This window comes from Lampetra fluviatilis, chromosome 22 (assembly GCF_964198595.1).
Source record: "Lampetra fluviatilis chromosome 22, kcLamFluv1.1, whole genome shotgun sequence".
Taxonomy (NCBI): domain Eukaryota; kingdom Metazoa; phylum Chordata; class Hyperoartia; order Petromyzontiformes; family Petromyzontidae; genus Lampetra; species Lampetra fluviatilis.
In genome coordinates, this window is record NC_136296.1 from 9337810 (window position 1) to 9362474 (window position 24665).

Genomic DNA, 24665 nt, shown 5'->3' on the forward strand with positions numbered 1-24665 from the left:
GATTGGCCCACACCCGAGACAGCTTTCCTTAGAGCCTAGTCTCACATGGTGTTGGACCAGATGACGCCAAAAGGCGCACAACTCAATGACAATGCAACCTCTTCGATTAGTCCTTTGTGCGATTCAAAGAATCGATTCCTGGCATGTTGGGGGTTTACATTTTGAATGATAGAGTTTAATTTTCATTGTTATTTTATTTTTTTATTTTTTCAGGAGTTTTTAATTACATTTTTGCCCCGGTCAACGCCGGATATTTCCCGTTCGTAGCAGTTTATATCGACTTTAAGCAACTTATAGTAAACGGGAATCGTCCGATTCCTTTGCGCGATTCAGAGAATCGATTCTTGGCGCGTCGGGTTTAAAAGTAATTACACAGTTGTTTTTTCATTGGTATGTAATGTTTTAAAGTTTTCATAAGATTTTAAATGTATTTTCCCCCCGGGCAACGCTGGGTATATCGAGTTTATACCACAAAGTCGTCGCTTGACACGGGTGGGGTGTCGAGGCCTAGTACCGTGCAGAGCCTCCGGCCTCGCCTAGATTGCCCAACCGGCTGAGGCTGGGTACCGGGGCCGTTACCCCCCCCCCCCGCGCTACAATAATACGGTGTAATCGCTATAATTTTATTATCTACCGACCCTATAATAGTAATTGCACACATTGTGGTGGGGGGGGGGGGGGTGAAGAGGACGTGAAACTTTGATGAATTTACCTCAGAGTCGCGTGGTGGGTGTCGAGGCCTAGTACCGTGCAGAGCCTCCGGCCTCGCCTAAATAGCCCACCCGGCTGAGGCTGGGTACGGGTGCCGTTCCGCCCCCCCCCCCCCCGCGCTACAATAATACTGTGTAATCGCTATAATTTTATTATCTACCGACCCTATAATAGTAATTGCACACATTGGGGTGGGAGGGGAGTGAAGAGGACGTGAAACTTTGATGAATTTACCTCAGAGTCGCGTGTTAATGCGTGCGCATATTTGTAACGGGAATTAAAAATGGCGTCCACCCGGCAGCAAATGCGTCGCTGCCCGTTGCCAGGGGCAACCGCCGTCCAATGAAACTGCGTATGGTCCGGCGACACAACACAACAACCGCCATTCGCCACTAAGTGGCGGTGACGTCACCACGACGCTTGTGCCAGGCCATGTGCACCCTGAGGCCACGTGAAGTGTCGAACGCCCGCTGGCAGGAGGTCACGGGGCAGACCCAGGTGCCACGGGTCGACTGACCGAGATGACCGAGACGAGTGGCTGATGCACCACCTGTGCCCCCTACTGTGCCAACTTGCTGTGCTTTAGCCACCCAGCGCTCCGCTCGTTGTTGTGAGCGTCGCTCCTCCGCCCTCCGTTGTTGTTGGAGGGCGACTGCCTCCAACTGCCCAGTAGCGTCCTTCACGAGCCTCCTCCACTGAGGCCGATCTTGACACCGCTGGTACCAGTCATCGGCAAGTCCACTCAGCTCCACGTCCTCCTGTACCACATCACTCCATCTCTTCTCTAGCCCGTGCCGCGCCCGTTTAGCCCCCTCGATCCGGCCGAACAAAAGCTGTTTAGGCATGCGGTGGCTGGGCATGCGGGCTACATGACCCAGCCAACGCAGCCTTGCCTGCCGGAGGAGCTCACTGATAGGACTTTGCCCAGATCTTTCAAGGACTTGTGAGCTCCTCACACAATCCAGCCTGGTTAAACCCAGGATGGATCGTAGGCAGGCCAGCCTAAATGTTTCCAACCGGCGAAGATGCTCCACTAGGGGGGTCCACGTTTCGCAAGCGTAGAGAAGGGAGGGAATGACCGTGGCCGAGAAGACCTGAAGCTTCGTGCGGAGCGACAGACCAGGTAGCTTCCACACAGCGTTACGCAACCGATGAAAAGATATTGCCGCTCGACTGATTCGGAGTGAGACCTCTGCTGATAAACTGGAGCCGGTCATAAGCACACTGCCCAGGTATGGGAAACTCTCCACTCTCTCCACAACTGCCCCATCACCGATTGGGAGTTGTGGGGGTGGAGTGCCAGATGGTACAAAATACCCAGGCAGGTGCTTAGTTTTGGTGGGGCTGATGGTAAGGCCCCACCTCTTAGTGGCACGCTCCAGTCTCAGCAGCAGCGTCTCCAACTCCTCTTCTGAATGAGCAGCTATTACCAAATCATCGGCATACATAACGTGGTTGACCAATAGGGAGCCATCCCTTGATCGCACCCGGGCGTCGATCAGCCTCCCATTATATCTGTACCAAATGGTAATTCCCCCGGTACAGCTATTGAAGGCTTCACGAACTACGCAGTCGAAATAGATGTTAAATAATGTGGGAGCCAGAGGACATCCCTGTCGCACCCCAAGGTGTACAGGGAAAGGCTCCGACTCCCGGCCACGTAGTTTTACCCGGGCCCGCTCACCATCATGAAGGTCCTTAATGATCGTGAGCAGAGGGTCAGGGACTCCGAAAGCACGAAGAACAACCCAGAGCCCAGTCCGACTGATGGTATCATAGGCCTTGACCAGGTCAATAAAGCAGAGATGTAGGTCTTTTTGGAATTCCCTACACCTCTGCTGTAGCAGACGGACAGAAAATATGGCATCTGTGCAGGACCGCCCTTTCCTGAAACCGCATTGGGGCTCCGCAAGCCTCTCCTCAGCGTGCCTAGCAAGGCGATGTTGAATAATCCTTGCCAGGACCTTACCCGGCACACTGAGGAGTGAGATGCCCCTGTAGTTGTTACAGTCGGTACGGTCCCCCTTCTTAAAGAGGGGGACCACCAGGGCATCCTTCCAGTCCTGCGGAACCCGTCCAGTGGTCCAGACTGTTGTTATGATGTCATATAGGGCAGTCTGTGCACAAACGCCACCCTCCCTCAGCATTTCGCTTGGGAGATCATCTCTGCCCGGTGCTCCGGCGACACACAGACACACACACAGACAGACAGATTTGCGATTTTATATATATAGATGTAATCGGCGAATTAACGAGTGTCTACACGCGGGAGGCAACTGAAACACGTGGAGAAAACCCCACTCGTGTGAGCGAGGGGGAAACGCTCTATCCCATACAAATGGAACAGGGAGAGTCCACATTTAGCCAGAGTAATGGCACCTCCTCGATGCCGACGAGAAGGGAGTTTCCCATTATTTGCGTGATCCACCAACTGTCTCTGGCTCCACAATGCTGGGTGACAGGCGTGCATAGCGACTAGCATATGAACATGATTTTCCCCGTTCTCTAAACTAATTTTTTTGTATTTAATTTTACCACGTCAAGTCCACTGAGCTATGCGGTTCTTTGTCAGACGCGACCTGGCCACAAATGACAGCTCAACGAAGTGGCTTACCACGTGGAAAATTATGGCGACCAAATACGGTCTGTTCTCACATAACGCCACGTGTTTTCATAACACAGATTGGATATAACGCGATGAATGTATTAGGGAACACATTTTTCATAACGCGGATGCGAATCGGATACAACGCGATCGAGCGAACGGAACCACGTCGCGCGAGTAGAAATAAGCGGTTGTAGGGCGACCTCGGAGTAGCGTTGCATTTGGATGCTGCCCACGCGCCTCATTCTTCGTTCAGCCTGCGTATGCATCTCACGTGTCATCCCGCACTGTGCTTTACCCTATCTTATACATTATCATCAGAACGCAGGTTTTCCATAACGCGGCGTTCTTTAGGAACGCAACCCCTCCCGCGTTATAGGAGAACACGACTGTACACTAAACGCAAGTTTCCCTGTGGCACCCCCCCCGCCCCCACCCCCCCTGCCACATAGGATTACTGCGCAAGCAAGTACGGGGCGGTCGGCTTCCACGAGTCGCTGGCGCACGAGATCCGAGCGATGGAGAAGGACGGAGTCCACACGACGCTCGTGTGCCCCTACCTCGTCAGCACCGGCATGTTCCAGGGCTGCCGTATACGGTGAGCTCGGAGCTCACGCGCCCCTCACAAGGGGTGCGGTGGGGTAGAGGGGGGGGGGCTAGGCTGTGGCATGGATACCGTGCAGGAGGAATTTTTGAGCGTGCGCGGGGAGCGTCGGCACCGCATCGCTGCCGTGATGCGCGCGAATACGCAGCGTCGAACGAATGCCTTCCAGACAAAGCGCACAAACGCACAAAGGTGTGCAGTTTCGGCATCGGCTACAAATCACATAAATTCTCAGTGTGTGTGTTTGGACGTATTGTAAATATACTTGTAAATATAACGTTTTGCGTACTTTGCAGATGATTTCAAACAAAGCTGTGCAACTGGCGCCTTGAAAAGTTGCCGATGGCTTTTGCACAAACAAATAAAACCCCAACAAACACGTCAATAATGCTGCCATAAAAGGAAACCTAACATAGCAGGCGACGTTTCAGGGAATGAGCCATTTTCACAGCAGAAATCAATGATTTTGTGGAACCTGACGAAAAATGACCTCTCAACTCCACGAGGTCCATTTCCTGAAATATAACTTCATTTTAAACTCAATCCCATATTAAAAAGTGCTCATCTCCCGTTTAGGGCCCCGAGATGGTGGTGGATGTTCCTATGGCAAGAGCCAGTCCATCCATAGGACCCCCATTGTTGCCTCCCCCGCTCCAAGTGGTGCTCATTGTATGAACCACCAATTTGAATTCGCGACGCTCTCAGAATCAACCGTAATCCGTATTTGTACTGCAGGAGGAGGAATCCGATGAGTTGCGAAGCTCTTTGTTCACAGATGTCCAGTAGGGGCGGGTAAGAACGTTACAACAACAACAACAACAAATAACGCGGAAAAAAAAACAAAATAGCAGTGCTAAGTCAAGCAAAGGCAAACAAATCACACACAAAAAAAGTTATTTCTGATTGTGAGCCGCTCACTTTGCCGCCAGCTACCCGGGCCCGGATCCTTTCAGGGCGGCTTAATTCACCAACGTGCCAAAGACAAAGCCAAAGACAAAGATCACCCGTGTAGCTTTGGCAGAGTTTTGGGGAAAGTGCTGTTCGTGAGTAGCACCTACAGTATGAAGGCCGGCACGGCACACGAGGGGTGGAGGTGGGTGGCCAGTACCACGCACGGCCGCCTTTGTCTCCCTATCCGCGATGTTTGCTACACACCGTGCCAGGTACTCATTTGAGGCTGAGTGGACCTAGGCGAGGCCCAGAGCCGCTTTAGATAATCGTCACCGGTGTTGGCCGCGAGTGGGAGTCGAACTCGGCTGTCCGAGTTTGGCAGCACAGCGCGCTGACCGAGACGCCACCGCCGCTCCCCCGCGCAGCATCGTGCGCACGCACACTAGCGGTTGTTTTGTTTGGAAGGATTTAGGCTCGTTAAATCTTTAAGCCTTGCGCAGTGACGCAGGGGCTCGATCGCCGCGTGGGCCAGCGTGCCTCTGTTTGGTGTCACGGCAGAGAATCCAGCTGTTGGCTCGAAGCGGGACCTCGGGGAGGGCATCGTCAAGTCGTACCCTAAACGCGAGCCGAGAATTCTTCACCGCAGTCGTCATTGGCGAGCGATGCCTCGTCGCAAGTGAGAAAAGCCAGCGTGTGGCTACGAACGGGTTGCTGCAGCCATGCGCTGTGTGACGGCTGGCGCTCTGGACTCGCGATCCAGAGGGTCACCGGTTCTTATCCATCTCCTGGTGAAGCAGCTGAAACAATTGGGAGGGGGGGGCGGGGGCAAATTTTTGCTAAAATCCCACCCAGCAGTATAACTGGGAACACGGCATCGAGTCGATCGGCAGTGAGTCCTTGTGTGTTCAAGTTCATTTATTAGGTATGGCCCTGTGAGCCATTCGGCTCTTGAATCGGGTGCAACCGCAACAAACAAAAAACAAAAACATGAACAAGAATACATCTTAAAGTGAATATGTGACTGAGTGCAAACAGAAAATCCAAGAAAAGACAGCTAAACATTGCAGAAAAAGCACCGTACACCAACACTGTGTGCAAAAATCCCAGTGGGATGCAAGTCAAACAACAACAACAACCACAAGACAACTTAGATTAAGGCCATCAGTCTAACTCTGTACTACAACAAACAAACATGATCAAACCAAAAACTTTTCGAAAATCACCAAAATAAAGCCATAAAAGCAATGAAACAACAGTGGTCATAGGAACTGTGACCGAATTTTCACAATAAACGACGTAAACAACATGTACTTCCAAACTCTGCAGCCATGTAAGTGTGCGCACTCCCTTCTACTCTATTTCGAGACGTCTGGCCAGCAAGGAAGAGTAGGCCAAACACACATTTTCGAGGGGCTGTCCAGAATTTCCTCTAGTGGAAGCCTTTGTTGCCAACAGTGGCATGAGCAAGCAGCTGCACGGCTGCACCTTTACCTTTTTTATAGTAACCCATTGACTAACCCCCGTTAAACCTTCAGCTGCGCATAAACGCACTTCTTCCGTCTGACGCACTCATCACCAAACGGTACGGTGCTGCTAACCTCGTGACAATTAAACTGTTTTGGTATTTTCCTTCGCAACGCTGCTGTCCCACAGTGGCATGGCTCGCACTGTTTGCGTTCATCTTGAGAAACACCCAGAGTGCTGTGCGTTACTGGGACCTCACCCAGTGATGCACAGCAATCTGTCATTTCATTGTTTTTTTTCATTGTTGAATATTATCTCTTCGAAGAAACAGATTTTTGATACGAGAGTTAAAATGTATTAAGTACGTATGTTGAACTTCTTTCACATAGTACGTAGCCAATCGCGCTAATCAGAGGTACGGGGGGAACGATAAGAAACTAAACACAAAAAAGCAGTTCTAAATAAAAGAGTTTTCATTCTAGATGTATGTATGTACGTTGAACTTCTTTCGCACCGTACTACTGTGTGCATCGGAGAGCTGAGAGACTTAACAAGAGCAGCTCAAAAATAAGCTGCTCGAAATGTGAGCCTGGGCGAGTGTCCATCTGACCGAGACGAACGCTGGGTAATCTCGTGGCAAGACGCAAGGATTGGCAATGCCGAGGCACGATAGTCCACGGCAGGTGAGTGAGTGCTGTGCTTACGATTCGGCAAAACAATAGGTGCGCTGGGTGGGACATGAGTGCAGGATGAGGGAGGTTCGGTTATCGACACAGACATCAACTAAACTAAATGAAGCAATTTGTTTTGAATGTTAACAGGTCAAGCCCACTGAGCTGTATAGCTCTTTTTCTGAAACGACCTGGCGATCACAAATGATAGCTCGACGAAGCGGCTTATCATCACGTGGAAATGTAGAGCAGACAAATACTCTTCATCGCATGTTGATTCTAAAATGTGGAGAGGACCCGGAGAAACATCCATGCGATCATGGGAAGAGAGAGAGATGCGAACTCCAAATATACTGCAGGCGTCACGGTCGGGATCGAGCCGACGACCTCCTGTATACCGAGGGAGCTGACATCTCGCCACCGTGGTGCCCAGGCATTGGGGTGGCCTCCACGAGTGCGGTGACCAGCGTGGAAGATCTAACTGCAGATGTTTGGCAGCTGTCAAGGCGGATTCTGGAGGACGCTGCCGCGTGTCTCTGCGGCACAGCAGCTGTGTGGATCCGGTGGAGGGCGGTAGAACGCGTTGGCAATGAGGTGCGGTGGTGGCCTTCACGATGTCTTGAACTTTGGTCTGGGTTATTATCTGGAACAGAAATTGGAGGCAACCTTGAACCACCATCGTTATTCTTTTGCAAGGCAGTGGTTGTTAACGATTAGGGCGGTAAATTTATTTTTAGCCTGTTATGTTGTGGCACAGTTCCCAGAGCAATATCTTAAAAAACACAACACTCCCCAAATTGTATTGCAGTGCGTGCCGATATGGCTGTATGTATGGTAATGTAATACGTGTGTGTGTGTGTGCAGTGCGGTAGTGTGGTGGTTAGTGCGTCGCGCTACGATGCGATGCACCGAGTTAGATTCCCGCTCACGGCCAACGCCAGTGACGAATATCTGAACTCGTCCTGCCATGCTGTAATTCAATGATGTAATGCACACGTCACGTGACTTCCTTAGCATCCCCTAGGTCGACTCAGCCTCAAATGAGTACCTGGTGTGGTGTGTAAACATCGCCACTCGGGGGACAAAGGCGGTCGGGCGTGGTGCTGGCCACCCACTCCCTCGTGTGCCCTACCGGCCTACATCGGTGCTACTCGCTAACAGCACTTTGCGTCAGCAGTCTGTTAAGGCTGTATTGTATAGGAGATCTTTGTATTGAGCCACCCAACCACCTGGTATTTTCCCTGTGAGTTAGTCCTAGAGATGTCCGCCGCTTAACACACGGCGCAGGTGACAGGCTGAGGTCAGAGCACTGTGTCATCACTGCAGAGGTCCTGGCTATCACGTGGTGAACCTGGCTGTCACGTGGTCAACCTGGCTGTCACGTGGTGAACCTGGCAGTCACGTGGTCAACCTGGCAAGGTTGAACCTGGCCATCACACTGAAAACGACTGCTCTCGCACCTGACCTGCCGTGCCTGATTTACGATTGATGGACGCTCCAGCCTCGTGCCGTGTCGCCGACAAGCACCATTGACCTAAAAAAAAAATAAGCGGCAAAAATCATTGCAGCAGTTTAAATATTTAAAAAAACGGAAATAGCTCCGCAAATGTTTAAAATTTGGCCTGAGTGTGTTTGGCGGCTCAAACTCCGAAACCGGTGAAGAAGACGGTGGTGGGGTGGTGGGGGAGGAAACGCACAGATTGCCCAGTGGCCCGGCTGCAGCGTTTGTGTATTTTCACAGAGGCTCGTGTGCCCGCGCGCGTTCGTCCGCCTCATCACGGCTGGTGCCCGTGCCTGGTGGTGATGGGCTGCAGGGTATTTATGCGTTCAGGACGTGGCGAGCGTCAAAACGGAAGAGGGCCGCCGCTTTTTGACCTGACCTCGTTGACAGCTGTTTATTTTCCAGGGGCGAGCGTGACGTGGGCTTCATCCAGTATTGCTTTCCCCGCGCGTGTGTGCCCCTGCGTGTGTGTGGGTGTTTGTGCGTGCATGTGCGTGTGTTGTGGGGGGCAGGGGGTCGTGCGTGTGCGTGGGGAGCGGTAGTGTAGCGGTAAGCGCACTGCGCTACGAACCCGGCGAGCCGAGTTCGATTCCAGCTCACGGCCAACAGCAGTGGCGAATATCTGTCACGTGACGTGTGATGTAATACACACGTCACGTGACTTCCTTAGTATCCCCTAGGTCGACTCAGCCTCAAATGAGTACCTGGTGTGGGGCGTAAACATCGCCACTGGGGAGACAAAGGCGGCCGGGCGTGGTGTTGGGCACCCACCCCCTCGTGTGCCGTGCCGGCCTTCATAGGTGCTCTCTAACAGCACTTGCCCCAATAGTCTGTTCAGGCTATACTGGGGATCGTCGTCTTTGTTGCGTGCGTACACACCTGTGTGTGTGTTTACATGGATCTGGCACAAATATCCAATTCCCAAGTCGCCCTTGCCGAAGCCATGTTGCTTAAATGGTCCTTCGTCAAGCTGGCCCTACAGAAGGAAGCGGGTAAATGTTCACATCATATAATAGGGCAGTGTGAAACGGGTGGCGCAGTGGTTAACACGCCACGAGATGAACCTGGTAACCAGAGTCCAGTTCCTGGCCACGGCTAACATTGTTCATGAGCGACGTGGCGAAGTATGGTCAAATAACCCCCATGATCGACATGATATGGCGAATGGCCTTCATCCAGCAATGGATTGACAACATGGCTGAACAGTTATTTAATTTCGTATTCAGAAATTGTTTTTACTTGTTGGGAGTCAATAAAGTAATTATCCAGCAGAGTTAAAAAAAAAACAGGAAGTTACATGAAATTTCTCAAAAAACATGCGTGAATTTGCAAAGATGTTATTATTACTTTACAGGTGTCTTGATTCAACTCTGATAACCCACACGAGTTCATCGTCCCAAAGGCGGGTTGGCGCTTGCTGTCAGTGGGTGGACCAGGTGGATGGAGCAAGTTAATGATCACGTTTATTACACCGCCATACTTTGGCTAACGATTCAATAAAACGAAACTTAAAAGTGGCTGGTATAGTGCTCCAATGAGGTTAGCGTGATTATCTTTTTAAATAAAAGACAAAAAAATCAACTCAACATCAGAAAGGTAGAGAGATGACTCTAGAGCAGTGTTCTTTGATAATTTTCAGAGGCAGGAGCCACTTTCGCTGATGCGACATCAGCAGCGTGAGTGCCGCCACACGGGGTGTCTTCACGATTTGTGTATTTTCGAGGGCAGCACTAAAGGCCACCAGGGGTTGCCAGCGGCCCGCGGGCCTTGCAGTGAAGGACACCACTCTATCTTCTTGGTTCTTTCGGTAAAGTCACGTAGAAGGGAAATAATAAAATAATAAAACATAATAAAATAATTCTCACGACGCTTCGGCCCCAACGCAAGCAGCCGTCCTCCTCGGAAAGACAGCGTTTGAATGACAGACCTGTTCTTCACCTGAGGACGGCTGCTTGCGTTGTGGCCGAAACGTCGTGAGAATTATTTTATTATGTTTTATTTTTATTTTGTTATTATTTCCCTTCTACGTGACTTTACCGAAAGAACCAAGAAGATGAATCCCTGCAGTCACGAAAGCTTTAAATCGAAACACCACTCTAGAGAGAGACCCCCACATCCCTGGCCTCTCTCTGGGCTGTGCAGAAGACGTCGGTAGGTCCATTGCATGAAACGTCGCCTAGATGTTTAAGCCCACACACAGCGCTACTGACGAACGCAGTGCATTTCATCTTCTTGGTTCTTTCGGTAAAGTCAAGTAGAAGGGAAATAATAAAATAATAAAAATAAAACAATACAATAATTCTCACGACGTTTCGGCCACAACGCAAGCAGCCCTTCTACGTGACTTTACCGAAAGAACCAAGAAGATGAATCCCTGCAGTCACGAAAGCTTTAAATCGAAAAGCAGTGCGTTTCGTTGTTGTCACCGCTGCCGACGCAGCGGTGGCGGTGGCAGCTTCCGACAAGTAGTTTTAAAATGCATTCATGGGTTATCGGGTTTGGCCAGGACCTCCCTGTTTTATTGAGCATCGGTGGGTCCATAAACCTCTAAAGCGGTGCTGCCAGAGGAATGCATTTTCGTTTCAGAGCAAAGTCATTACTTCCACAAACCATGTGAAGAGTTGAAAAAAAACAGAAAACCAGTCATGGGAAGAAAAAAGTGCTCCCACAAGCAAGCAATCAAACGAGCAAATTCTCAGGCCATAATGGTTTTGCAAGTTTACCACCTCGGCCCCACTGCAGAGTATGCTCGAAACGTTTCCTCTTTCACCTCGTAAGCGCATAACCGCGCGACCTTTAATAAAAAAAAACCCGAAAGAGCCCCGCTAATTCCGAAATAAAGCCCTCCTTTATAATCGGCCACGCTCGTCAAACGTGGCACCGCGACTCGACTCCCTTTGAATTTATTGCCCGCACTTATTACACGCGCACAAAAAATATTATAATAATAATCCTGGCCCCCCTAGCCTCCTTCCCCCCCCCGAACGGACACACCGTAATTTAAAGATCAGAGAGTGGGGTGGGTGGTGTGGGGTGTGCGCACAGTCGCAAATATTTTCGCGAGGAATTTGCTGGCGCGTGGCCAGACAAGCGTGCGGGGCGATCGTGGCTGGCGGAATTGCGCGCTCTCTGACCCGAAAAGCATCGGGCTGACATCGAAGGAAAGTCCAATTACGCCGATGAAATAGGGGCACCCCTTGACGTGCCGCTCACTCGCACGGGACGGGCGTCCGCGTCTCTCTCTCTCTCGCTCCGTGTCGCCGGGTTTTTCCGGCAAGAAGTTAGGAGAAATCCATAGCTCGCTTGCCAATAAAAAGGGGAAAACATATTCTCATATTTTGAAACTGGCAAAGAAGGTCCCATGATGTAGCTGCTCACCCAGAGCTCTCATTACTCTGATAGTGCGTTGTCTTTGTGCTGTACGCCTTTTGGCGTCCTCTGGTCTAACACCATTTGAGACGAGGCTCAAAAGAAAGCTGTCTCTGGTGTGGACCAATCAGTTTCAAAGTCTTTGCATATATTATCAGAGTATGTTTTTTGTTTGCATTCTGACCACAAGTATTGTGGTTAGTGCAGACATGATTCCTTGTAAAAGGTTTCAGTTTGGTGTTTTAACATCTTAACGCAACTGTTTTGTTGCCAGAAAAAAAAGGGGGAAACCTGATTTTCATCAGAATCTTTATTTGCACAGAAGGAATCGGTATCGTCCTCGGGACAATGCCGTGGTGTCGTGGGTTAGCACAGTCCAGTCTTGGTGAAAAGTATCTCCCACGTTTGCTTGGGAGGTTCTGAATTGAAAGAATGTAAAGATATACATGCACATGCTTAAATGCCGCCATAGTAAAATGGTGAGCGAACTGGACTTGCAATCCAGAGGTTAGCGGCTTTGATTTGATCTCTCGGCGCGGCAATTAAAACCATCTTAAAGTTTCCTATATCACCCCCCTCCCCACCGCCACCTTTGTTACCTCGACACTGCAAAAGGGGCATGCCACAGTTAATCGACTGCGGGGAGGTTACCGCTGTGGTGGGGCAAAATGTGGGTTCTCACACAGTCAGCAGGACATTGCAGGGCTGCACCTCTACCTTTGACAGAGGTGAGTCGTTATGTGGGGACAACCACAGGGCAACGTGCCACAAAGTGGTGCTAGTTTTATTTAGTACCAATCTTACCTTTTATTTTTTACACGGATTTAGGTTTTTTAATATATACAGCGGTATCCATATTAAAACTGTGATTTGGGATGGAATCCGTCACGCATCCGCTATTTTGACATAAACCTCATTCAGCGGCCTAAATGGATGGTATTGCATTTTTCAAAGTCCAAAGGACGTGCAGAGATGTCTATGCTGTTCATGAGTAGAACGCCCCATCGGCCACCTCTCTCGAGTTTGAAACTTCAATCGATTGATCATTCATAGTGCCAAACGGTTATGCAGACGGAGTATAACCAGGAGGGGGCAGGGGGATGGGAGATATATTCTGGAGCTCAGCCCCCAGACAGCTACGAATGAAATCAAAGCACTGAGTGTAACCATTCCACCCCTGTCCAATGCTCAGTCCAGCAATTTGATTAATGTCCAGACCAGAATTAAACCATTTCGTCTAATCTTTGCCACGTTGTTGGCATTGTTTCCCGTTTTGAACCGTCCCCTGTAGAGCTTTGTTCATGCCGTTAGCTCAATTGTCACCTTTAGCAGAGCACTCGCGTTGATTTACTTCAATCATCAATAATCGATTTGCAGAGCCAATGGTGGAAATTCCACATATCTGTGGTAGAAGAGAGTCTCGATTTAAAGCTTTCGTGACTGCAGGGATTCATCTTCTTGGTTTTTTCGGTAAAGTCACGTACAAGGGAATAAAATAAAATAATAAAAATAAAACATAATAAAATACAATTCTCACGACGTTTCGGCCACAACGCAAGCAGCCGTCCTCAGGTGAAGACCAGATCTGTCGGGGAGACCTGGTCTTCACCTGAGGACGGCTGCTTGCGTTGTGGCCGAAACGGCGTTGTGGCCGAAACGTCGTGAGAATTATTTTATTATGTTTTATTATTTTATTACTTCCCTTCTACGTGACTTTACCGAAAGAACCAAGAAGATGAAGAAAGTCTGTCAATAATACAACTACTGTTGACTTCCCTGCAGAGTGGTACTCACTTTGTCAGCACCGAAGGGATGATGGGCTGACTCAACCCCCAACCAGGATTTGAACTCGCAACCTTCCGATTGCGAGCTGCTCACTCTGAGCATGAGTGAGTGAACGCGTGCGTGTGTGCCTCTGAGAACGATGTATAGCGGTTATTGCGCTGCGCTACGAACCCGGCGACCCGAGTTCTATGTCCCGCTTATGGCCAAGACCAGTGACGATTATCTGAACCGGTCCTAGGCCTCCCCTAGATCGACTCAGCCTCAAATGAGCACCTGGTGTGGTGTTTAAACATCGCCACTGGGGAGACAAAGGAGACCGGGCGTGGTGTTGGCCACCCACACCCTCGTGTGCCGTGCCGGCCTTCATAGGTGCTCGCCAACAGCACCTGCCCCAAGAGTCTGTTAAGGCTACACGGGGGATCTTTGTCTTTGTCTGAACATGTGCGTGTTGGCACGGGTGTGTGTGATGTGCCTGCCTGCGTGTGCCCGACTGCATGCGTGTTCAAAGCTGTGCGAGTGTGCACGTATGTCCATGTGTGTCTGAGCACGTGCAAGATTACATGTTGGTATGTCTGAGCGTGCGTGTGTGTGTACGTGCGTGCGGCGGTGGTGGCTGGGTAGCAGCGTGAGTTGCTATCCACATGGAGACAGAGAAGAATGGGGAGGGGTTGGTGGTGGAAGGGCAGATGGTTGAACACAGAGCAGAGCAACAGCTCTGTCCATCTAACTCTGACTCGCTGCATTCTCCGGATCCCTCGCTCCCATCCCCCACTCCTCACCCACCCACCCGCCCACCCATGGCTAGACCCAAGGGGAGCAGCTCTCGCTCCCACGGCCGCCCTGGCCCAGGAAACAGGAGCAACACACACAACTCACACACAGGGGGATGTCTCATCTTATCCAATGTTGGCCAAGTTCAGCGTGACTTTAATCAGCTTTGCATACGGACGGAGAGAGTGGTGCGTGTGCGCTCGTGCTCGGGGAGCGGTGGTGCAGCGGTTAGGTGCACTGCGATACGAACTCGGCGAATTGAGCTCGATTCCCGCTAAAGGCCAACATTGGTGACGGATCAGAATCATAATATTTATTCATATTGGAGGGATCCGATGAGCTATGAAACTCTTTTTCTCAGTAGTTTTTCACAGATGTCCAGTCGGATATCTAAACCGGTCCTGGGCATCGCCCAGGTCGACTCAGCCTTAAATTGTACCTGGTGCAGTGTGTGAACCTCAGCACGGGGGAGACAATGGTGTCCGTGGTGCTAGCCACACCGCCCCATCGTGTGTTGTGTTGGCCTTCATAGGTGCTCGCTCACAGCATTTGCCCCAACGATCTGTGTCACCTTGTGTGTGTAATTGATGGGCTCTAAAGGAAAGTATATAATAGGCGACATTATGACTAATGGACCTTCTTCATAGCGCATAGATTCGTGAGCCAAATAGTAGGGTCATTGCCTGAAATGTTACCTATGTTTCCTTTTAAGGCCACGGTGTTATTGATGAAAGTGTTGTATTATCTGTGCTGGTGCATCACTGCCAATGCAGCGTAGCCCAATAATTTATATATTAAAAAAACTAATATTACTTTACCTTTCATCGTGTCCTCCTTTGAAACAACATATATTTTGTTAAGTCACTAACTTTTGATTTAAAGCTTTCGTGACTGCAGGGATTCATCTTCTTTGTTCTTTCGGTAAAGTCACGTAGAAGGGAAGTAATAAAATAATAAAAATAAAACATAATACAATTATTATTATGTTTTATTTTTTATTATTTTATTACTTCCCTTCTACGTGACTTTACCGAAAGAACCAAGAAGAAGTCACTAACTATCTCTGTTGCCTTGCCTACGCGTGTGCGTGACCAGGAAGGAGATTGAGACGTACATTCTGCCGCCCTTGAAGCCCGAGTTTTGCGTGAGCCAGGCGATGAGGGCCATCCTCACCAACCAGGCGATGATCTGCATCCCACGCCTTATGTACCTCACCGTCTTCATGAAGAGGTGAGCGGACGATTATGCAGGCCCATCGATCAGCACAGGGCACCCAAACACGGTCATTGTTTCGGGGCGTCATAGTGGTTGGGAGGCTAGAAATAAATGCACGTTCGTACCCGGGCTCGGATTGGCCATTGGCCAGTCCGGGCATGTGCCCGGTGGGCAGGTCCATTCCGAGTGTCGGTGGGCCGTTCCGTGTGGAGAAATTGCAAACATGATCAGAGTAAAACAAAAAAAAAATTTTGGTAAAATATTTTATTACCTCTTATGTGTAGGCTTCATTGCTTATTTAAGCTACCAGTTGGCACTAAGTCTCCATATTCGGCAGCTCCAAAGATTCTTCCCCACCAGTCCATTTGTTTTATGGACCCGGCACAAATGGGCCATTGAAAATGCAACAGCAAAATGACGCTAATATGTCACATCGCAAATATAGATACGAGTAGACAATTTGGCACAACATTTTTTTTTCAATTGCCTATAGCCAGAATTTGGGTCGGTGTGTCTACAAATGCCTAGGCCGATTTTTAGTCCCAGTCCGTCACTGTTTGTACCCCTTTTTCCACTTGCACATCTGAACTGTGCCAGCACGGGGCAAGCACAACACGGGTGGTTTTCCAATGGCTAAAAATTCCTTTCCAGAGATGTAATTTGAAACAATATTTAGATGGGGGTATTATTGTTGTTGTGCACAGTCATTGGAGGCCCCCTTGAGACTGTCAATGTACTCCACTTGGCAACCCGGTTGAACCACAGGCAGCTGAAACCCAGGACCTCAGCAGTGCCTGCTGAGTGCCCTCACCCCCAGAGCCACCTGGCAACCTCACGTTTTTTTGACGTGGAAATTCTTCCGTCTGCTCCCTTACCCACCCACCCACCCCCCCGTTTCCGCGCGATGGTTTCTCCCGTGCAGCATTCTGCCGTGGGAGGCGATCGTCACATTCTACCGCTTCGTGGGGGCAGACAAGTGCATGTACCCGTTCTTCGCCGAGCGGAGGCGAGCCCTCAACAACAACCAGAAGGACACGCCGTGGGACATGAACTCTCCCGAGCCGGCGTGCAATGGGCAGAAGGAGATCTGAGCGTGCGCGTGAATGTGCGGTTACGTGTGTGTGTGTGCGATGCTTGTGTGCGTGTGTGTGTGCGCGTGGGTCAGTGAGTGCCTGTACATGTGTACGAGTTTTTTGGTCTTTGAAAGCCATTAAAAGCGCGTGTCCCATACCACCTTTCATTGCGTCAAAGTTGAAAACCATCAGTGTTAAAAGTAGGGACGAGGTTTGGGATTTAACCGTATCAGAATTTTTTTGGACATCTTTAGACCATGACAACGATATGATAATGTAAAGTGTCTTAGTCCTATCGATGGTCGCATTGCCGGTTGCCACAAAAATGCGGAAGTGACGTAATGTTTGTTGCACCACTGGCAGTTTTCAGATCAATCTGAAACAAACTAAATATTCGGATCATGTGAAAGTTAATTTCTAGGCTGGGTTTTTAGATATTTCAGATTAAAATATGACCCTTTTCCACCAGCAGTCATTGGCATCTCGACTGTGATTTTCTTAAAAATGAATAATCTTTGTCATGAACATCAATCATCACGTCATTATTCACTCATTACTGCAATTACTTCAGTGCATGGGTGTTACCAGATTGCCATCAACATCATCATCATTATTTACATAATCGTCAAACTGGCATTGCCACATCCTTATCACTAGCATCTTATCGTCCCAGACACCAGCATTGTTACCGCCATTGTAGGCTACCTGTACAATAAGCGAACTGGTCCTGGTCGAAAAAGGGATCGGACTCTCTTCTGCGCTGGCATTGAGGCATGGGTTAGGATTTTTAGTTTCTTGTCCTTCCGTGCACCTCCGATTAACACGTTTGGCTACATACGGTGCGAGGAAGCATACATAGTGGTGTCAGCAGTTCAACCCACCCAGCAAGCTGTAAAAAAAAAAGAAAAATACTATTACCAAGTGGCGATTGTCGCATCCGTTACATAGGTGGGCACCACCTCTTGCAGGGTTGCATCCATGTGGATGGTGGCACGGCCAAGCAGTAGCTCGCTTCTCACTTGTCGAGGAAGTTTATTGGATCGAGCTCAGTGGCCACCCTGGTTAACATTGCCCATAAATACTACGCGCCGTCCCGCTTCGTGATATATGTTAAAGGATCGGTTCACTTGACCCATGCTGCCACTAGAGGTGCTACATTCATCGCAACGTTACAAAAAAACGATCGATTCTTGAATCAAATCACTACCCCCCGAAAGGGGGTCGGGACGGGGGTGGGGGGAGCGATTTGTTTGTAGCTGAATCGATAGCAACAGACTCTGTGACCTACTTGAATAGAATATCCGCTGATGCTGCTTCTGCTGCTATGTCAAGATACCCCTGCTTTGTGTTTCCCTGGCAGACAGCCCAGTAAAACGTGTTACGTTGGGCCCAACGTTGGCATGTGTTTGGGCCAGTAAAAAAGGAACGTTGGCCCAACCTTCCACGTGAACCCAGAGAGTGTCTTCTGAGCTGCTCGTGAGAATCGCACAAGGCCAAGGGTCCTCGATCCAACAAGTCCATGGGCCCCGATGCTGAGATGCATGTTGAGACACATTCATGCACGTGTTACGTTTTCTTTTTGCACAAGCAAGCACGCGGCTCTACCTTTACTTGCCGCACCTGTACGTGAGCATTGACCGCGCAGTCGTGTAACAAACGAACGAACGGAGACATGTAAACGGTCGAGTCGTACGACCGTGCAGGGGACTTCGTGACACTAGAGGTGCTGAAGACCGTTGACGCGACGTGAGGACGAGTACGGGGCGCGGACCGCGCGCCACCAATGTGGCGGGTGGCGAGTGGCTCGCCACGTCTCGACGGTAGGGGGTTCGCTCCCCTCTACACAGTGGTGGAAGTTTCGCTTTCTCCACGGCTGCCGCAATGTAACGGTCAGCGCGCTGGAATTTGGCGATCCGGAGGCCGCGGCCGGTCAGATTCGATCTCCCGACGCGGCGGTTTGAAAACAACGGCGCGGGGTTTCGTAAATTCCTTCGCACCTCTGACCACCGGGTGGTACAAATAGAGAAACACCACAGCAGGTTGTGTGATCTGGGATAAATGGTGGGTGACTTACACCGCTTTCAAGACATCTGCCCCCAGGCATTGAAGAGTTGGCCAAGCACAATCTCAGAGGAGTTCTCCACAGTTCGGTCGAGTGGAGGCCCTTCCACCAGGAGGGAAAATTGCAGGGCTGCACCTTTACCTGTGGCAGGGGTGCGTCATTGTGTATGATAACAACCGGGGGCTTGCCACAAAGTGGTACACAGTTTATTGACCCCCCCCCCCCCAGAGGGATGAAGGGCTCATTTGATGTCTGACAAAACGCAACCTTAAAATGAATGACAGTAATTAGGTGCTGCCTAATCCTTTCTGACACTCCTACTATAGGGATCACACTTAACCCCAGCCTGCTGGGTTGCAGTTGCTATCGTTCTCCAGTAGAGATTAGTTTCGGATTAAAAAACAAATTCGGATGTTGAATTGTTGAAGGCCACTTTGGACTTTTTCCAGATCTTTGGATCATTTACACGATGTAACTCATTTGACGCGTCTTGGTGCTAACACGTGACATCACCCGTGACGTCCATGTTGGCGAGAAAGCTGCGGAGGTGACGTCATAAAATCGACGGCACTCTTTGTGACGTCAGGTTTTCGGACGATCCACATTTTCGCATCTAGGCCCGGTTTTCTGATTTCTTTTTTTTTTGGATGAAGAATTTTTTTTGGGAATTCGTCCCAAGTCCGCTGCAGTTTGATGTCCTCGGATATTGACTCGGCCGCTGTTGATCGTGGCAAGCAGCTAAGAAGCTGTTGCTGCAGCGGTACTCCTCTTGGAGAGCTGCTATCAGCTTCATATTCTAGCCCCATTTTACCTGTAAACAAAACATGTCACCTCCGTTTCACGCTCTCCTCTGTGAATCTCTGTGAGTATTTTACTCCCGGATCACATCGGTTCCTTCCCTTCTCTATTCATACGTTCGCGTCTCTCTCCGTGTCCCTGGATTTCTTGTTTTTTTATGTGAGGGAGGGGGGGGGCGAGGGGAGGTGGGGGGGGCCTTTTCCCGCAACAGTTTTATCCAAATTGTGCACGCTGCATCGTGCCGTACGACAGTGCCCATTCCATACCCGCAATGCGGTGCATTACCCCCTGTAGCCCTTGGGCTCTTGGAACAAGCAAAGCTTATCAGCACCACGCAAAGGTGATAAACGCTTCAAAGTTGAACCTGAATGATGTATGACAACACGGTCACCGTGGTGGCTTTTACAAACAAACAAAAAAAATAGAAAATGTGTCATCAAAAAATGGTACCGTAGTAATTTTTTTTCTACAGAATATCGTTTTGGTAATATATGATACGAATCATAAAACAGCAGGTCCATTCAGCTTCCTGGCCATGGTGAACACGAGTTCGCGGTGGACTCTGCGTATGATGGCTAATGCCCAAGGTGAATATCTTTAGCATTTGCCATCCCAAGTGGTACCGATCCACCCCCCTTGGCTCACGGGCTACATGTGTTGGGCAGAGTTAGAGACATCACAAAACTATGATAATTGTTTTCTTACCCTTTTATCTGGCAACGAAACTGACACCTTTTTTTACAAGGAGTCATGTTTGCATAGACCACAATACCTGCAGTCGGAATGCAAACAAAAACATAACTCTGATAATGTATGCACTGTCCCTGAAATTGATTGGTCCACACCCGAGACAGCTTTCTTTAGAGCCTAGTCTCACATGGTGTTGGACCAGATGACGCCAAAAGGCGCACAACTCAATGACAATGCAACCTCATTTGCCAGTAGCAAAATATGATAATTGCTTTTTTCTCTCTATGCAAAAAGGTGTCAGTTTTGTTGCCAGATAAAAGGGTAAAAAACGAATTAGATTTTGCTACTGGCAAATGAGGTTCCAATGGTGATCACAAAACTTCTTCTGATGTCGCTTCGAGTGACCTCTCTTATCCGTACACTGCAGTCGCTGCATTCTCCCCCAGATCCTGCTACACAGAGACACGTCCACTGCATGGAATATCACACTTGGTCTCGTGCTGTGTTATATTTTTTCTTCTTCACCTTTTTTTTCTTTCCGTCCAATGTTATTGCGATTGTGCTCACGGCATCATGTCACGAGACGCAGTATCCACGCGTAACTTGCGCAGCGTGTTCGTTACAGGGATGTGTCAGTGTGGACTGGTGGAAGGGAAGGACAAGGACTGGCTGCTGTGAGCCATGATCCTTGGAATCAAACTCATGATACCCGGGTCCATGACGCAGTGCGTGAACCACACCGCTCCCTGCTCACTGCTCTGTACATAACTTACTCTCTCGATTGACGTGCGGTTTCAGAAGTGTATCGTTGAAGCCACTGCCGGCATTTTCTATCCCTTAAACAAATTAATATTTTTTACATTGTAAGATAGTAGTGAGCGAAAATGTATCCGCTCTTTTGTCTGTTGTACAAGTGTGCATTTTAAACACGAGCTCTCATATAGACAGAAACTGCGGGAAGCTCTGTGCCTTTTATGCTTACAAATTACTCTCGGAATAGTTTTTGCTAAAATATGTTCCTGTGTTTAAATGTCACGTCACGATTAAAATATTAATAGTAATTATTATTACAATTATGATGACGACGACGACGACGACAATAATAATATTAATAATAATAAAAAATGGAACTGAACCTGTCACCATACTTGTGTTACTACTTGGCAGTCACCTGACGTGTTGTTCAGTTGCCAGCGGAGGAGGGTTCATGACTGGCCACAGCCAGTGAGTTCGAACCCTCTCCTCTCGCCAGCAAGAAGCCCCCCTTTCTCAAGGGAACCCCCCTTGAAGGTGACCGCTGCACTTCTGTTCTGCGTCTCATCACGTGAACGTGGCCATCCTGTGACGCTATCGTTCCTGCGGGGACCTTCCGCTACCAGCGTCGTCGCCACATCCGTCCGTGTCTTCTCCCAAAACCAAGTTGGCCACCCTTCCGCTCACTTGCGTTTTCCCTCGGCCTCTCGGTGTGGGGCCCCTCTAGGTCTGCTCAGCGCGTAATGGCTTCTGCATATGATCGACATCTTGTGGAATATAACACATATATTTGCACAATTTACCCAACAATATTTGCTCAAATAAATATACTGGTCAACAAAAAAAAAAGTTTTTTTCTGGCCTGGACTTTTGCAGGGTGCTGATTCCAAATGTGATCTCAGATTTGCTCTATCACATCTCATTTTTATGCTATCGGCATACCCCATTTTCATTGAATTCACCCGAAATTAACTCTGTCACTTATGATTGCAAGTTGTTGCGAGTCAGTGACTGCTTTAGTGTTAAAATATGGTGCTGTATTTTTAGGATAGTGTGTTTATAATATCATTTTATGTAGATATCCACATTTATTTAATATTTTTCTTCTGCAGTTTTTATTGAAAATGCAATATTTGATATCTCAAAAACATGATGTGATAGACAAAAACTGATGCCAGATTTGGAATCAGCACCCCAAAATTACCTTAAGACCGTTGGAATACCTTATGCCAGAAAAAGTGTGTTGACCAGTGTTATAAATAATCAATTGAACAGTCATGGTGTCGAGCTACTAGTGCTGCCGCGATACAATTTATTTTGAAAAAATGTTTACGATATAAATGCCCACAACATAATGAGCATATTCTCAACTCCGATTGAACTTATTTTGCACCGCTACGTGCGGTGCAAAAGAAGTTCAACATCCATGATTTAGCTATAACCTCAACTCTTTAATCAACAACACTGTGGCCTTAAATAAAAATATATATCAGGTGATGTTTCGGGCAATGGACTTTCTTCTTAGCACATTTACACATCACTTTACATGATGGGGCCTGAAAATAATCATTTTTATATTTCCTCGTGAACTTTAGTTTTTTAAATAGTTAACTATTAGTAGCTATTGAGTAACAGACACACCCTTTAATAATTACTCCGGAAAACATTTTACGAAGCACTCGTGTAATGGCTAATAGATATATATATACACTGCACCCATCTCAGGCCTATATAAGACCTTGTTTCAGTAGCTTTCTCTCTCGTGATCTATTAATTTTCTATTTACGTGACTTTACCGAAAGAACCAAAGAGTATATTTACACTGCTTACAAATTTAAGCAAGTAATTGTGCTTGATATTTCATTCACATTTTTTGGCAGGAAATAAAACGTTAAAATAAAAATCAAGGAACAATCATCACGATATTAATTAAAACGTATAATGATATCTCCTGGATCTATCGTACCATAATTTGTTTGCAGTATGGCCAAACCGCGTCCACCCCAACAGCTACTATGCCTCGACTACAGCAATCAAATAAACATCGTGGCCTTTCTCAATCGCTGAGAAATACATTTTGCACGTTTCACCCGGAGACAACGGACACACGCGTCTTGTAAGAGAGAGTTTTAATTTATTTACATTTTTGACCACTGAAATGTAGATTCACGGTTTAGGACAATGACCTTTGAACTCCTGCCGAGGCAAGGGGGGTTAGAATAGGGCCCGCATCTTCCACGCGAATGCTTCTGGGCGTTTGTTGACGCTTCATTGAGCCGTTTCCCTCTTATTCCAAGGTTTTCAAAGTGGACGATGAACAGGTCGTAGGGTTAATACGCACACACGCACGAACACCTTCCAAGAGTAAAAACAATACAAATCGCCTATCTGGCCACAATGTTGTGTCTGCTGTGGACCCCAGAATTGTTGATAGACCCCCCCCCCCCCGTACTGAGGAGAGAGGCAGGCTTCGGGCCCTGAAAGGGCCTCTCTAGCCTGCCTCTTAAGAAAAAAAAATTCCATATACATATCTTACGGAACATTTCACTTTATACATTTAATGCAGTTGGGCTAATGCAATAGCTTGTAAATTCGTGGCCTATAAATGCATGGAATTCTTACGTGATTTTAAGTGAAATTTATACACAATTCCATGTGCAGGCGAAGGGCATGACTACACTTTTTTTTTACAGTTCCAAACTTTCCTAACAGATCCTCAACAACATGTCATGGAGAGCAGCAACATTTCTCCACGCATTTTGTATTCCCCACCAAGCTGAGACAATCTAATCCAATAATCCATGTAAATTCACTGGCTACTGTGGGAATTGTAATGCAAACTGCATGCACGCTGCCTCAATGGCAAACGTTCGGACTGCTAATGATTTACATTTGAAACAGTTGCCACCTCAACTGCAAGGGAACAAAGCAAAATATAAAGCAGAACTCCACAGTCTGTCGACACGTCAATAAATATATACATCTAGCAGCCCATCAGCCGGTATGTGGAGACACAGACCAGAGTCCTGTTCATGTTTGTTTGTACTCGTAATCATGTGACACGGCGAACCCACGACGAATCCGTGTACAGCAAGAGTCTCGGGCGGCTACAGATCTTGCTGCCAGGCCAAGTCTACAAACCTGCTCACCGTTCGTGAGATGCTATTCCTAATTGGATGCCTGATCTCTATTTTCGCACTTTCAATTCGCACTGTTGACCACGTACGGTGCGAAAGAAGTTCAAAGAAGTACATACATCACACGCTCCATGCTTGAGGGTGCCGGGTCGGGTTACGGAACACCAAGTCAAGAGTCAGGGAAATGCCCATCTGCGAGCAGTGCTTCACCTTGTGACAGAGAACAGCCCTGGAAGTTGATGTAATAGATGTTTTCATTGCAGTGTTCTTCGTTCCAAGGCCCGCGGGTCACTGACGGCCCCTTGTGGCCTTTAGTGCGGCCCCCTTGACGTGCGGCCCTCGACAATACACAACACGTGACAACAACCCCCATCGTGCTGTCAAAACAAACGGTTTCAAATGTGTGGCAGCCATCAACACTGACGTTGTATCAGCGAAAGTGCCCCCCCGCCCCCCTCTGAGAATGAGTGAAGAACTCTGTTGCACTGTCATCGTGTCTTTCGCTGTCAGTCGCTTCTGCAGTCTTAGACTCAAGACGGAATGCTTTGTGAAGCTCACAAAGCTC

At 48.5% G+C, this 24665-nt stretch overlaps 1 protein-coding gene across 1 annotated transcript in view; it reads left to right on the forward strand.

The window, feature by feature from the left end:
- The window catches only part of LOC144938501 (retinol dehydrogenase 10-like), a 44590-nt gene extending 25587 nt beyond the window's left edge, over positions 1-19003 (forward strand). The window contains exons 3-5 of the mRNA XM_078866373.1: positions 3769-3914; positions 15468-15602; positions 16510-19003. Coding sequence (XP_078722499.1) covers positions 3769-3914; positions 15468-15602; positions 16510-16678 — 450 coding nt within the window. The 3' untranslated portion in view covers positions 16679-19003. The remainder of the gene's footprint in view (positions 1-3768; positions 3915-15467; positions 15603-16509) is intronic.
- Positions 19004-24665: the final 5662 nt, after the last annotated feature.